General features: G+C 42.0%; 1 protein-coding gene across 1 annotated transcript in view; it reads right to left on the bottom strand.

The window, feature by feature from the left end:
* LOC144673087 (anterior gradient protein 3-like) overlaps positions 1 to 14471 on the bottom strand; it is a 32180-nt gene extending 17709 nt beyond the window's left edge. Inside the window, exons 1-4 of the mRNA XM_078535085.1 lie at positions 14210 to 14471; positions 5903 to 5966; positions 1802 to 1854; positions 619 to 695 (exon numbers count right to left, since the gene is read on the bottom strand). Of these exons, the coding sequence (XP_078391211.1) occupies positions 619 to 695; positions 1802 to 1854; positions 5903 to 5966; positions 14210 to 14309 (294 nt within the window). The 5' untranslated portion in view covers positions 14310 to 14471. The remainder of the gene's footprint in view (positions 1 to 618; positions 696 to 1801; positions 1855 to 5902; positions 5967 to 14209) is intronic.
* Positions 14472 to 14694: the final 223 nt, after the last annotated feature.

The following is a 14694-nucleotide window of genomic DNA, read 5'->3' on the forward strand; positions in this document are numbered from 1 at the left end:
AACTTACCAGTTTGTGAGGGTGCAATTCCATCACTGCGCCCATCTCCTCCAGGTGCTGTGCTTGCAGTGGCCAACGTTCCTAATTGGATGTAGCTCTTGGGGGCAAGTTGACATCCTTAACAGGGGCAGCCATTGACAAGTTGCAGCCCTAGATCCCGCAGACCACCAAAGCAGGGTCGTCCACCAGCCCCCCCCCCCACCCACCCCCACCACCTGCTTTCTGGCTTATCAGCACAATTCCTGCAACATTGACTAAATCCAGCCACACCAGCATCATTGTGAAGAGAAGACCAGCGCTTGAGGCACACATTCCTATGCTGGAATCATTGAGATGAGATGGGTAGACCAATTTTGTGTTTTACCCACCTCGATCTGAACGCAGAAATAGGGCATGTGAATTTCCAGCTTCCGATTCCCAATTACTCTCTTGATGCAGGACTGATATTGAGTGTGTTGGTACACTACCCTCAATTTACGACTATTAATTTTAATCGGCAGAACGTTATCAGAAGTACACATCCAAATTTTGAACATGCATTTCGTGTGAGCAAAACTGCAAGTCTGAAGTGCAAGTTTGTAAAATTTTCCCTTATTGTCAGTGAACAGAATAATGCTTACCATTAGATTTAACATAATGAAATCTTTGTCAGCCATAGCCTGGATTTCTTCATTTTCAGCAAAATTTTTCTTCAGTGCTGAAAAAGATTGAAAGTATTACATGTTGTGGGTATTATAGTAATAAGAATAAAAAATTTGCATGGATAGAGCGACTTTCCGAAGGATGTCCCAAAATGCTTTACTGTTGAAATGTAATTGTAGTGTTTATATGGCAAACACGGCAGCCAATGTGGGCACACGAGAATCACACAACCAGAAAAACAGGCAAAAAGTTTTGCTTGTCATGGATGAGGGATAAATATTGACCGTTGACCTCCAATGCTGTTCTTCAAATAGTGTCGTGGGATCTAGTAATTTTCTAGCAGTACATGAATGTTTCTATATCTCTTGAATCCCTCCTATACAACTGTAGTGAGTCTCCATCAATGGGGATTACAGTTCAGTAATATGTTGGTCTCAAGAAAAGACAATGAAAACAATTAGAAACCTCCAACTTATGTTATAAAGTTAGATAATTGGATCTCGCACTAGTAAGTGCAACCTCCAACCCCTCCTTCCATAAAAACCCTTTTGCCACCATTCATGGCCATTCCATTGATTTCACAGTCTGTCATTGCCTCTTTACTTCCAAGGCCTCTATCGCAGACAAAGCAACCGCTGGCCACTTCCTTATATTTCCCACCACTTAGATTAACTTACTTTCTTCCTTCTGCATCACCCCCTGAAAGAATGCTCCCTGAAGTTAGTTTCAAGCATACTCTCAAGCACCAAACTGCTTTGCATTTTGCCCTCTATTCACCATGATAACCCTGCAGCTATTAGCAGAAATTTGGAGAATCTGAGGTTTCCATGTCGTTGGTAAAGTTGAGTCTGGAGGTGATAAAGACATGGATGAATGTTTCAGCAAAAGATGAGCTGAGGTAGGGGTGAAAGTGGGTGAAGGTGGAATTATGTTACTCACCCTTAATCAAATTCCGAATAATCCTGTGGCCATAACAAGTCAAATAAATCTACGATGCATATGACTAATATTTGTAAAGACATGAAATAAATAACTTACTCTGAGAGCTAATCTAAAGATTTAAAGGAAATATAACATTTCCATTATGTGTGTGTTGAAAATGAAACTAAACAATATCTCTGACTATGAAGCTGAAAGAATTACATGGAACAGATCATTTACCAACGCAGTGCCTGCAGTCTTCCAAGTGATGGATGATCATTAACGGCTTGTTGCTAAAACAACAAATAATGCATAAATCAGAAGAGATATTCAGAGAATTATCATATTTAAAGCATGATCTATGTGCCTACTGCTGAATTGACTGCTGAATAGAAGTACTTCAATGAATTTCCTTCCTGCACCCCACTATACATCTGGTGCCGTGGGTGGTTTTTCTGGCAAGCAGCAGCCTTTCTCTGCCACATGTAAATGATGATGAGCTGGGGATGGAGTTTGGCTGTTTGCAGTGATCGAGGGATGCATAACTCCTGCTATCCAGTGACCACCAACAGACAAAGATACCTTTTGCCAAGAAAACATTAGGGTCTGTTTCCGGGAGAATCAGAGCCTCTCCACACCAAAATACAGTTAAGGAACCAGGAACAATCTGCAGGCAAGATCAATGATACATCAAGTTAACGTTTTGTTTCTGAGTTGGTTGACTGGTGAGCAGGGACTTGATGATATTGACTTGAGCTTGTCAGAATCACTGCTCGCTATTAAATTGAATGCAGCACAGATTTCAGAAGCCCTTTTTTAATAAGGGTGCACTCATTGCCTTTCAGTGGCTGAATCATGCCTTTAACTTTTGTCGGACCTAATCTAAAAATTGGATCTTACTTCACTGGATTACAAACAACATCTCAGTTGAAGAATCATTAAATCTGATGAAGCTCCAGCGGAAGAATGTGTGGTGAGCCACATTGCTACAGCCCCAAAATGGCTGACTTGACCCTTTCACCTGATGCAGCAGAAATGGAGTTTACTCCTCCACCCTCTCTCTAGAGGACCTTTGCCTACAGAAGGCATGAATACATCAGAAGACCACCATGAACAGCTGAGGGTGGGGCCTTGGTCCGTTTACACCTGGGAAATCTGAAGTTGGGGTTGCCCCACACTGTGTGCAGGTTTAACTCAACAGCGTGTGTGTAGAGGCATTGAGGAGTTTCCCTCCTGGAGCTCAAACTGAAATGCTGGAGAAGAGGCCACGGGACAAGGTAGGTCCAAGCCCCGACCTGGAGTGGGATATAGTCAGATCCCAGGGGAAAACTCCAATCTACAGGGTTGGCACAGCTCCAATCATGGACGAGGAAAGGGATGGGGGTAGGGAGGAGCAGAGTCCTGAGGGGTCAGAGGCCTGTTGAGTGGGAGGGGTGGAATCAGAAGCCTCGGGGACAGCTGGGAAGCCTTGGGGGCTGGGAGATGGGTGGTCAGTAGGATCCAGTAGGTCACCTTCCTTCAGCTGCCAGGTTTGCAAAGGTTAAAGTTTAAATGGTAATTATGAGGCTGCCAGCCTCATGAAATTTAAATTACCAACCTGTCTCCTGGGAGTGGATTGGTTGCCTGCCTTCATTATTAAATATAAAATGTGTGGGTTGGATACCAGAATCTCAGGGTCAGGATTCATAATTTTTAACACCTCCCTCCTGACCCAAACCCATCCTTAAAATTTCCCTCAAAGTTTTACTGAAGAAAATTGGGTTGAATCTGGAGAAATTTCAGTTACCAGTGGAAAGTACGTCCAAATAGTGCTAAATTCACCACATAAAAAAATCTAGGCCAAAGCGTTAAGATACAATTCTGGCTGATTTTGTGATCATGAAAGAAGGATGGAAGTCTAACTTAATTTACTTTTCAAACTCTTGTTATAAAACCCAATGCTGTCTTGCAGAGAGCTGACATGGAAGGTACATCTCTGCAGTACTTTAGTGGTTGGATAGTTGCATTAAATAATTTAACCAACCAATTCAATCATGCTCAAGGCTTTCAATGCAACTTCATGGCCTGAATTTTTCTGGCGGTGATTGGCACCACGCCACCATTTTATGTGGGCGGGCCAATTAAGGCCTGCCCAATGTAATGCGCGAGCCATAGCGCTCAGTGCTACCTGTGCAGGGGGTGGGGGCGGGGTGGGGGGGGGGGGGGGGGGAGGTGGGGTGGTGGGGGGTGTGGGCAAGGAGGAGGGAGAGTCTGGGCCACCACTCTTTCACACATGCGTGCGATAGGGCACTTCAATCTCCCTGACGCACAGAGCTGCCTCATGGAGATTGAATCGATATTGAAATAATTAAAAAACTGGTTTAAAAATTGATTTAAACATGTCCCCTCCTGTGACTGTGTCACATGAGATGGGACATGTTTTTATATTTAGGAATTATTTATTTACTTATTTAATAAAAGCTTTAGGAAATCTCATCGCACTCGTGGGTGGGGTTTCCTAAAAAATGCAAAGGTCGCTTGGCCTTTTCGCCTGCCCGCCAACCTTAAGGTTGGACGAGCAGCATTAACAATTATCTTAATCACTTCCTTAATGACCTTAATAGGCTGGTTACATATCGGCACACCCGCCAAACGAAATATCGCGGGATTGCGCGATGACGTCGGAGCGCATTCCAGACATCGTAGTGTGTCATTTTACGCATCGGCGTGTCAGGCCTGCCCCCACACGCCGACTGAAAAATCCTGCTGCATCTCTGAACAAGAGTTTGGGTTAAAAGCAAAGAACTGCGGATGCTGGAAATCCAAAACAAAAACAAAAACAGAAACACCTGGAAAAACTCAGCAGGTCTGGCAGCATCAGTGGAGAAGAGTACAGTTGACGTTTCGAGTCCTCATGACCCTTCAACAGAACTAAGTAAAAATAGGAGAGGGGTGAAATATAAGCTGGTTTAAGGGAGTGGGGGGGTGTTGTTGGGACAAGGAGAGCTAGGTAAAGGGAGTGCAGCAAGTTCAGAGAGAGACAGGTTAGAGTGGGTGAGAGGAGCAGAGAAATTGAGACGACTAATGTCACGCCGACAGTTCTCAATGAAAAGATCAAGAGAAGGTAAGAATCCAGAGGGAGGGATCCAGGTGGAAGGAGAATATTGGAGGTGGGTAAAAGGATCCGTTGAACGGGGAGAGGACTCCTGCCCAAAGAAGTGAGCACGGAGACGAAGGCGGCGGAAGAAGAGTTCAGTATCGTGCCGAGCCCGAAATTCATTGAGATGAGGGTGTAAGGGTATGAAACTAAGACCTTTGCTGAGCACTGAACGTTCAGTGTCGGAGAGGGGGAGATCAGGGGGTATAGTGAATACCCGACCGGGGCTGGGATTGGAAGATGGGGTGGGGACAGAGGGACAGGCAGGGGTGGAGGGTCCTGGATGGGTGTTGGTGTCGATGAGTTGTTGCAGCTTGAGTTCCTTAGCACTTGAGAGAAAGAGAAAAAGTTTCTTGTTGAGGCGTCGGATGAGACGAAGAATAAAATGAAACTGAGGGCACGTGCAGCTTTGAAAAAGGGTGCGGCGGTGCTGCTGGAGAGAGAGGTTGAGTGTGTTCACATGGCGGCGCATGGCACTGAGTGTGGATCTCAGAATGCGACGAGAACAGCAGTCCGAGGAGTGTTGTATGTCCCGGAGATACCTGTAATCCTGGGTGGGTTCGAAACATGAGGGATGGAATTTCAGTTGAAATCCACGTGGGGTAAGTCGGAGACGGAGACAGTCACTGAGAAAGGAAATATGGCTGTGAAAGCGGGTTTTAGTAAACACCTTGTCAAACACCAGGAGAGAAATGGAAAGCAATGAAGGTGAACAAGGCAAAAGAAAGATACGAAAATCCTGACGGAGAGTAGGACAAAACTTCTTCAAGGTAAGCATTTCTTGAAGAGAAGTGGCAGTCAATTAAACACAGAGATAAAAGCAAAGAACTGCGGATGCTGGAAATCCAAAACAAAAACAGAAACAGAAATACCTGGAAAAACTCAGCAGGTCTGGCAGCATCGGTGGAGAAGAGCACAGTTGACGTTTTGAGTCCTCATGACCCTTCAACAGAACTTAGTAAAAATAGGAAAGGAGTGAAATATAAGCTGGTTTAAGGGGGGGGTGGGGGTTGATGGGACAAGGAGAGCTAGGTAAAGAGTTTGGTTTTTTTTCCTGCAGCTTCTAAACAGAACTATGAAACACCATCCCTAACCAAATTCAAATTTCTAGCCATATTTATTCTAGCTGCTGTAGCATTTGTTAATTTTCAGTCCTTCAGTGCTTTACTTCAATGCAAAATATTAAAACTGACAGATTTTCTTACCGTTTATTTGCTTTGTAAAGTCCTTCTTCATAGGTTTGAACCCATGTTATATCATCCCCCCAACCTAAAACAATAATGCACATAACAATATTAGGCAAATGTTTAATAATCTACTATGTTCCAGTTAATTGCAAAGGGCCATCATATGAATATGTACTTTCAGAAATTTATTTAATAATAAAGAATTAATTTCAGAACAGTAAAATTAATTCAACCTCTAAGAGCTAAGACCATAAGAAATAGGAGTAGGAATAGGGCATTTGGCCCTTTGAGCCTGCTCCACCATTCAATCAGGCTGAACTGATTGTAGCGATAACTCCACTTTCCTGCTTTCTACCCATAACCCTTGACTCTCTGTGGATCAAAAATCTGTCTAATTCCCACTGTCGCTTGTGGAAGAATTCCAAAGACTAAGGACCCTCTGGTAAAAGAAACTCCTCATTATCTCTGTCTTAAATGGGAGACCCCTTATTTTTAAATTGTGCCCCCCTAGTTCTAGATTCCCCCATGAGGGGAAACGTCCTCTCAGCATCTACCTTGTTAAGTGCCCTCAGAATCTAATATGTTTCAATAAGATCAGCTCTCATTCTTCTAAATTCCAATGAGCACAGGCACAACTTGTTCAACCTTACCCCATAAGGCAATCCCATCATTCCAGGAATCAATCTAGTGAGCTTTCTATGAACTGTTTCCAATGCAATATATCACTCCATAGATAAGGAAACCAAAACTGTACACAGTGCGCTAGGTGCAGTCTCACCAATGTCACCTACAGTTGTAACAAGACTTCCCTACTTTTATATCCATGCCCCTTGCAATAAATGCTAAAATTCCATTTGTATTCCTAATTACTTTACGGGGAGAATTTTCTCCCTGTCGGGGAGGTTGTGCGGGGGTGGGCACAGGCAGGTGCGCAGTCGAGCGGCTGGGTGCCGCCATTTTACGTGGGCAGGCCAATTAAGACCTGCCCAGCGTGACGCATGCCTGGAAGTGCTGAGCACTCCCTGTGCGGGCGGGGATTGCCTGATAGGGAGTGCACTCTCGCCCATGCACGCAAAAGAGTGCAGAAATCTGTGCCTCAGGGACATTACTTTCACTTATAAAACATTGAATAAAGGTAAAAAACTAATTTAAGGACATCTACCCTCATGTGAAACTGTCACATGAGCTGGGTCATGTCCATTAATTTTATTAAAAATTTTTCAAACACTTTAAAAACGTTCATGAAACCTTATCCCACCTGTGGATGAGGTTCCATGAAAAATGCGAAGACTGCTTGGGCTCTTCACCTGCCTGCCAATCTTAAGGTTGGACGGGCAGCTCAGCTAACTGCTTTATTGGCTTTTTAAATGGCCTTAATAGGCCTTTGACAGTTTGGCGGGTGCGCAGCTGACTTGGCTGCGCGCCCGCTGAACTGAAAATCTAAATGACGCGCAGTGACGTTGGGATGCACGCCTGACGTGGCTGTGCGTCATTTTACGCCTCGGCGAGTGTGCCCCGCCCCCCCTCGCCGAGCCGAAGATTCTACCCTATGTACCTGCATGCTAACTTCCAGTGATTCATGTACCAAGGCATAGAGATCCATTTGTATTGTAGCATTCCGCAATCTCTCCATTTAAGTAATATTCTGCTTTCTTATTCTTTCTGCCAAAGTGGACAACCTCACTTTTCCCATCATTTATACTCCACATTTATTTTCTTCACATTTATACTCCATCTGCCAAATTTTTACCCATACACTTAACCTATCTATATCCGTTTGCGGGTTCCTTGTGTCCTCCTCACAACTTGCTTTCCTACCTATCTTTGTATCATCAGCAAATTTGGCTAAATTACATTTGGTCCCTTCATATAAGTCATTTACATAGACTGTAAGTAGTTGAGGCCCAGCGCTGACTGTGGCACTCCACAAGTTGTTATTTGCCAACCTGAAAATGATGCATTTATCCTGACTCTCTGTTTCCTGTTCAATAGCCAATCCTCTATCCATGCTGATATATTACCTTGCGCACTAACTTTTTATGTGGCACCCTATTGAATGCCTTTTGGAAATCCAAATACATTACATTTCCTGGCTCTGGTTTATCCGCCCTGGTTGTTACATCCTCAAAAAACTCAAATAAATTTGTGAAACTCGATTTCCCTTTCATAAAACCATGTTGACTCTGCTTGATTGTATTATAATTTTATAAATGTCATTTCCTTAATAATGTATTCCAGCATTTTCCCGATGACGGATGTCAGGCTAACTGGCCTATTTTTCTTGCTTTCTGACTTACTTTTTGAATAGTGGCGTTACATTTGCAGATTTCCAATCTGCTGAGACCTTTCCAGAATCTAGGGAATTTTGGAAGATTGTAACCAATGCATCCACTATCTCTGCAGCCACTTTTTTAAAGACCCTAGGATGGAGGCCAGCAGCTCCAGGGACTTATCAGCTTTTAGTCCCTTTACTTTTCCTAGTACTTTATCTCTAGTGATAGTGATAGCTTTAAGTTCCTCCCTTCCCTTTTGTTTGCAACTTAATGCAATTTAAAAAAAAATTGTTCATGGGATGTGGGTGTCGCTGGCTGGGCCAGCATTTATTGTGCATTCCTAATTGCCCTTGAGAAGGTGGTGATGAGCTGCCTTCTTGAACCTCTGCAGTCCATGTGGTGTAGGTACACCCACAGTGCTGCTAGGAAGGGTTTCAATGGTGAGGCAGATAGTAATAGTCACACTGTTATTTTGACAGGAAAATTATTTAAGACACAATGAAATTTTGGGAAGCATCATGTGAGGATTTAGAAAGGTTGCATCTGTGGGCAAATCTGATCTATTTGTCTTAGTGGTTTTACCCAGATGATATGGCCACAATAACAAAAATATATTGCCACGGGCCAAGCTTTCTCTGGCATCCCAGCATGGCTTCCTGTTCTTCTGCTTCTATTGCAAACATTTTCTTGGGAGCTCCACAGCTCCTCTCACAGTGACTTTATCAATTAATATGAAATAAAACCGAGCACCTTTTAGAAACTGTATTGCTTTGTAACACTTGTTTACGACCAAGGTATGTCGAACACAACCTAAAGGGCAGTCAGTCAGGAGTGCGAGTGCAGAGTGCATTGTTGTCAATGTTATTACTTTATCAGCTCAAAATTACCTTTAGAATCCATCAATATATACAACGGACTGAACTACAAGCAAGTTGTAGTAATCTGATGTGTAATATAACTTTAAGACAAATGTTGTAATGTAAGATCACATGATCTCGGTACCCAATAGCAGAGTAGCATGGGCTATGTCTGTAGTCAGTAGTGTTGAGTTAGATTCTGAAGAGTAAAGACAGAGTTTTGAGTTTTAAGCATGCAAGTGTAACTGCTGAGTTCCTTTTGTAAATAAACAGAATTTGTTTTTCCTAAGAATGGTCTACAGATCTTCTCTGTCTCTGTACCATCACAGTCACCCTGAAACAAGTGTGCAAACCGGATCCTTTAACCCCAGCAAATCAGGGCACTGGATCCAACAAACTGGCGATGACAGTAAAAACCAAGAAAAGACACGAAAGGGTGAGGTGAAAAGCAAGAAAGAATGAAGGAAATCAGAAGAACTGAAATCAGGCTGTACTTCGCACGATGGTTATAAGTAAAAGAAAAGTTTCCTTCCTGATCGTTGAAGCAATCCCCTCAGAGCATGCCTCAATTTGGAAGAGTTGAGCCTTTTGATCCAACCTCAGATGACTGGTCTCATTGTGTTGGATTCTCCTTCCAGGTGAACGACATTGCGGGGGAGAAAAAATGTGCGCGATCCTCTTACCCACATGTGGGAGTAAGACATATGGATTAATTCGAAATTTGTCAGTACCTAGTACTCCAGGTTTGAAAAGTTTTGATGACTTAGTGAACCTCATAAAGAATCATTACCAGCCCAAGCGGTCGGTGACGATGCAACGATTCAAGTTTAACTCAAGCTGCGGGGGAAACAATTGCTTGCTACACGGCAAGTCTGAAACAATTAATTGAATATTGCAAGTTTGGTACATCTATCAATGACATGCTTAGAGATCGTTTGGTGTGCGGAGTAAATGAAGATGCGATTCAGAAGAGATTCTGTCTGAAACAAATTTAGATTTTCAGAAGGCATTGGAAATCGCTCTGGCAATGGAAGGTGCAGTACGAGACTCAAAAGCCATACAGGGAGCACAAAATGGCGCCGTCCTCCATGTTGGGCAGGGAGCCTCAACCAAAAAGAGTGCAAAAGTACAGAGCATTACTCAGAAGCAGGAAGCAATCACCGCTAGCAGACAAATTAAAAGAGATAACTTCGCAGAAAAAGCATGGCATAATGGTAAGTGAGGTGGAGGCAGACAACCTTGTAATGAATCACAGTTTAAAAAGATTGAATATTTTTTTCTGTCATTGAAATGGACACCTCAAGAGACATTGTAAAGATAGATTCAGGCAGACTTTCAGACAAAAGCAAAAACCCAATGAGATTAACAGTGTTGAAAAGCCTGAAGTAATATGTTCAGATATTTATTCATTGTATAATTTAAAGATAAGAAAAACAGAAACTATCTATGTAACCATGAGAGTGAATGAGAGGCCTTTCAGAATGGAGGTGGATTCTGGAGCAGCCACCACAGTGATAGGTGAGCATACTTTAAAATTTGAATCATGGGAAACGTAAACTAAATTTGGAAGGAACTGATGCCAAATTGAAAACTTACACGGGAGAAGGCATACAAGTCAAGAGCGTATGTAAATTCACAGTACACTATAGAGGTCAAACAATGAGGTTACTCTTGATGGTGGTAGCAGGCAAAGGACCAAGCGTGCTCGGATGAAACTGGCTGAGGGAAATCAACTTTGATTTGGCACAGAGATTCCAAAAGAAAAGTGAAAACCTGCCAAAAGACCTAAGTATGTACCTCTGGAAAAGTATGAAGAGAAAGATAAGGGTTTTGCATTTTTCTAAGTAAAATGAAGGATGAACTGGCAGAGAAGGCTCGACAATGCTTAATTTCCCAGGAGGCAGTAAACCAATGCAAAAAAGAGATGGAAGAGCTGAAAAATCAACTACGTGAAACTAAAAAGGCTTTGGAGGCAAAAGCTGCAGAATTTTCTGAGAAGCAGACAAATGATGAAATTCTGGAAAACTCAACCACTGAGTTCATTCAAGTCGAGCTTACATCTGAGATTAGTCTGACCAATATGGAAGTTGAAAAGAAGGCCGAGAATAAAGTCAGTGTCATAAAGAAGAGTGCCCATCGAAAGAAGACACAGAAGCACAAATAATTAATCTTGGCAGCGTATGAGTATACTTTCATTCATAGACCTAGAAGTCAAATTGCAAACGCAGATGCACTCAGTCATTTGCCCATGCAAGTAAAAGATGAGGATGTTCCAATTCCTCAAGAATTCATTTTATTATTGAACTTCCTGCACTCATCACCGATATGTGCTAGACAGAAAGATTTAAAGATTCCTTCCAAATCGAGACCCAGTCTTATCCAAAGTGCGAGATCATGGTTGGTCACAAGAACAAGAATCTGATGAAATGAAACTGTATTTCCAGAGAAGATACAAAATAACCAGCCAGGAAGGTATCTTATTGTGGGAAACATGAGTGATTGTTCCTCCAAAAGAATGAAAGCCATTGTTATCTGAACTTTATAGTGCACATCCCAGAATTTCCAGAATGAAGACAATAGCACGCAGCTATTCATGGTGATCTGGGATGGATGGAGAAATAGAAAACTTATTGACAAGTTGTATGCAGTGTCAGAAAGTACAAAAATTACCTGCAACAGCCCCGTTACACCCTTGGGAGTGGCCAGGAAGGCCATGGGTGCGAGTGCACATTGACTATGTGGGACCTTTTATGGGAACAATGTTTCTACTTATTGTCAATGTTCACTCAAAATGGATGGACATATATGAAGTCGCCGACATCTTCTGCTACAATTGACAAGCTACGACAAAGTTTCACAATCAATTGATTACCTGAAGTGGTTGTATCAGACAATGGAACAGTATTCACGAATGCTGAATTTCACTTAGTTATTAGCCTCAACGGTATTACTCCTGTGAAAGCTTCAACATACCACCCTTCTTCAAATGGACTGGCCAAGTGAGCAGTTCAGAAGTTCAAATCTGGAATAAAGAAATTATCTGGCGATTCTTTAGCAACTAAATTAGCACGTTTTCTTTTCCATTATAGAACCACCCCTCATATGATAACAGGTGTCACACCTGCGGAATTGTTGATGGAGCGCTGTCTCCGATCGATATTGAGCCTAATTATGCCAAACCTGGGAGGGAAAGGGGGAAGGGAGTCAGTGAAGTCAGAAAATTGGACATGACTGTCACAGTTGGGACAGGATGTTTAATGTAGGAGAGAAAGTATTTGTGAAGAATTTTAGAGAAGGGCCAACATGGTTGTTTGGTGAAATAAGTGCAGTAACGGGACCTCTTTCCTATCACATGAAAGTGGAAGTTTGAGTCATACAGAGACATGTGGATCATATAAAAAGAGGAGAAACAAAATACCCAGAAATGATTCCACCAGTGATCGTAACTGAATCAACATCTTCTGTTGAAGGAACTCAGCTAAACATGGATGTGTCTGAAGGGCTGACTGTACCTGAAAGAGTCAAAGAAACAGATTTGCAGGTACCTATTGAAGAACCAGATGCTCAGATGACTATAGTGAGGGAGGTGTCGGATAAAACATCAGAAGCTATAGAGCTGAGATGTTCTATGTGCATAAGGAAACCCCCAGAAAGGCTGACTTTGTAAATTATTGATCTGTGTGAATAATTTGATATTTTGAAAGAAAATGTAAAACATATTTCTGAGTAAAGGGGAGAGGGATGTAGTAATCTGTTGTGTAATATACCTTTAAGACAAATGTTGTAATGTAAGATCACATGATCTTGGTACCCAATAGCAGAGTAGCATGGGCTACCTCTGTAGTCAGTAGTCTTGAGTTAGAGTCTGAAGAGTAAAGACGGAGTTTTGAGTTGTAACACACAAGTGTAGCTGCTGAATTCCTTTTGTAAATAAACAGAATTTGTTTCTTCTAAGAACAGTCAACATATCTTCTCTGTCTTGATACCAACACAGTCACCCCGAAACAAGCTTGCAACCCAGATCCTTTATCCCCAAACCAGGGCATTGGATCCAACACAAATGTAACTTGAAACTTCAGCATTAAGAAGATATAAAAATAGATTTGCTTTGTTCTAACTAATAATTAGATTACAAGTAGTCTTTGAGTGGTGGAGCTGTTAATAGATGAAGACAATAATATATTTTAAATAACATGAAAATAAACATGGTCAGTAAAACACTGCAAAATTGTAAAAAAAAACTCCCAAAGATTTCTCACAATTTTTTTTTTCAATATACAAATGAAGATTGCTGTCAACTATGCAAGTGTGCACTTCCTTCATTCAAGATCATTCAAGGACAAAACTGAGCACCGTCTGTTTAATCGCTTTTTCTCGCTATTGTTGGAGGAAAAATTGTATGTGCTTCAGTCATGCTTATAATTAAATCAGCCTTGAGAAAAAGTCACGATTTCTCAGGCAGTGTGCTGATAGCAGTTTTTATGGAATCAAGTTATACGATCTCAACCCTGCCCGCTTGGTAGGAACAGCATTGGCAAGAGTTTAAAATGGTAGTCAAGCACCAGTTGTTGTGGCTCTACACTGTGATTTTACTTTCCTGGTTCTTGGGAGCTTAGATGCCATCTAGCAACATTTGGAGTGTGAAGGTCTGATGATGTAATTCAGACTGTGATGCAATTTTAACCATCAAATGCTTGCATCATGCACAATCTTGGAGTTGGCAACAAAAGTTAGCTGCAAGCAGGGTAGAGTCAGAAGAAACCCAGCAAAGCTTTAATTTAAAACAATTCTTGTAAAGTTCCTTGTGGGCCATGAGGAGCAGGATTTCCACTCATACCCCACTTTGCGCCTCACCCACTGGCCATGATTGTCCAAGATCCCTCCCTCCTCACTGATTTTTCTGGGTGCTGTTTCCCTATAGGTCCCCAGTGGCATCCGCAGCTGCATGATTTCCAGCGTCCGCCAGCTGGCCCCCATGTCATTCCCATTGGCTTCAGTCAGGAGTTGGTGAGAGGAGACTAAAACGTGGCCCTTATATTCGATCCATGCAAACTCAAATTCTTTCTTTCACAGCAGGTTGCTTTTGCAGTTATGCAAAGTCCAGTCTTCTTTGATATAACTTTCAATACCAAGTTGGAAGAAATTCAAGAAAAGCAATATTAAATCACAAAATCTATTAAGTAAACACCACATACCTCTTGACAGCGTTTGAGGTGGCCTTTTTTTGATTGCCGTGGCTATACTGGATGTGACAGCAACCAGGAGCAAAAATAGAGGAGCAAATAACTGCAGCATTGTTGTATAATAGCTATAATTACACCCTTGATTAAAATTCAAACTGGAAGAACAGGTCAAACATAAAACCCTTTCTGCGTCAGTTCAGTATGAGAAGTATCTGTCTTACTCACTATTGAAACTGGATCCTGGTAGGAAAAAGTTTCTGAAGTGAATGATTTATTTAAGTAAGGTGGATATGCAATCACCTCATCAAATGGCAGTGCCCATGGCAACTGCATGACGTTCACTGAAGCATAGATGATCAAGATTTCACTCAGTTGAATATGTTCACAAACCTTTATTTTGGTACCTTTTGCAAAGATACAAAATTAAATTTTATTGATATTTGCATTGCCAAAGTGAAGTAGAAGAGAGAAAGAGGAGTTCATTTTCATCAAATAGC

The sequence above is a fragment of the Cetorhinus maximus genome, chromosome 3, assembly GCF_964194155.1.
Source record: "Cetorhinus maximus chromosome 3, sCetMax3.hap1.1, whole genome shotgun sequence".
Classification (NCBI taxonomy): Eukaryota; Metazoa; Chordata; class Chondrichthyes; order Lamniformes; family Cetorhinidae; genus Cetorhinus; species Cetorhinus maximus.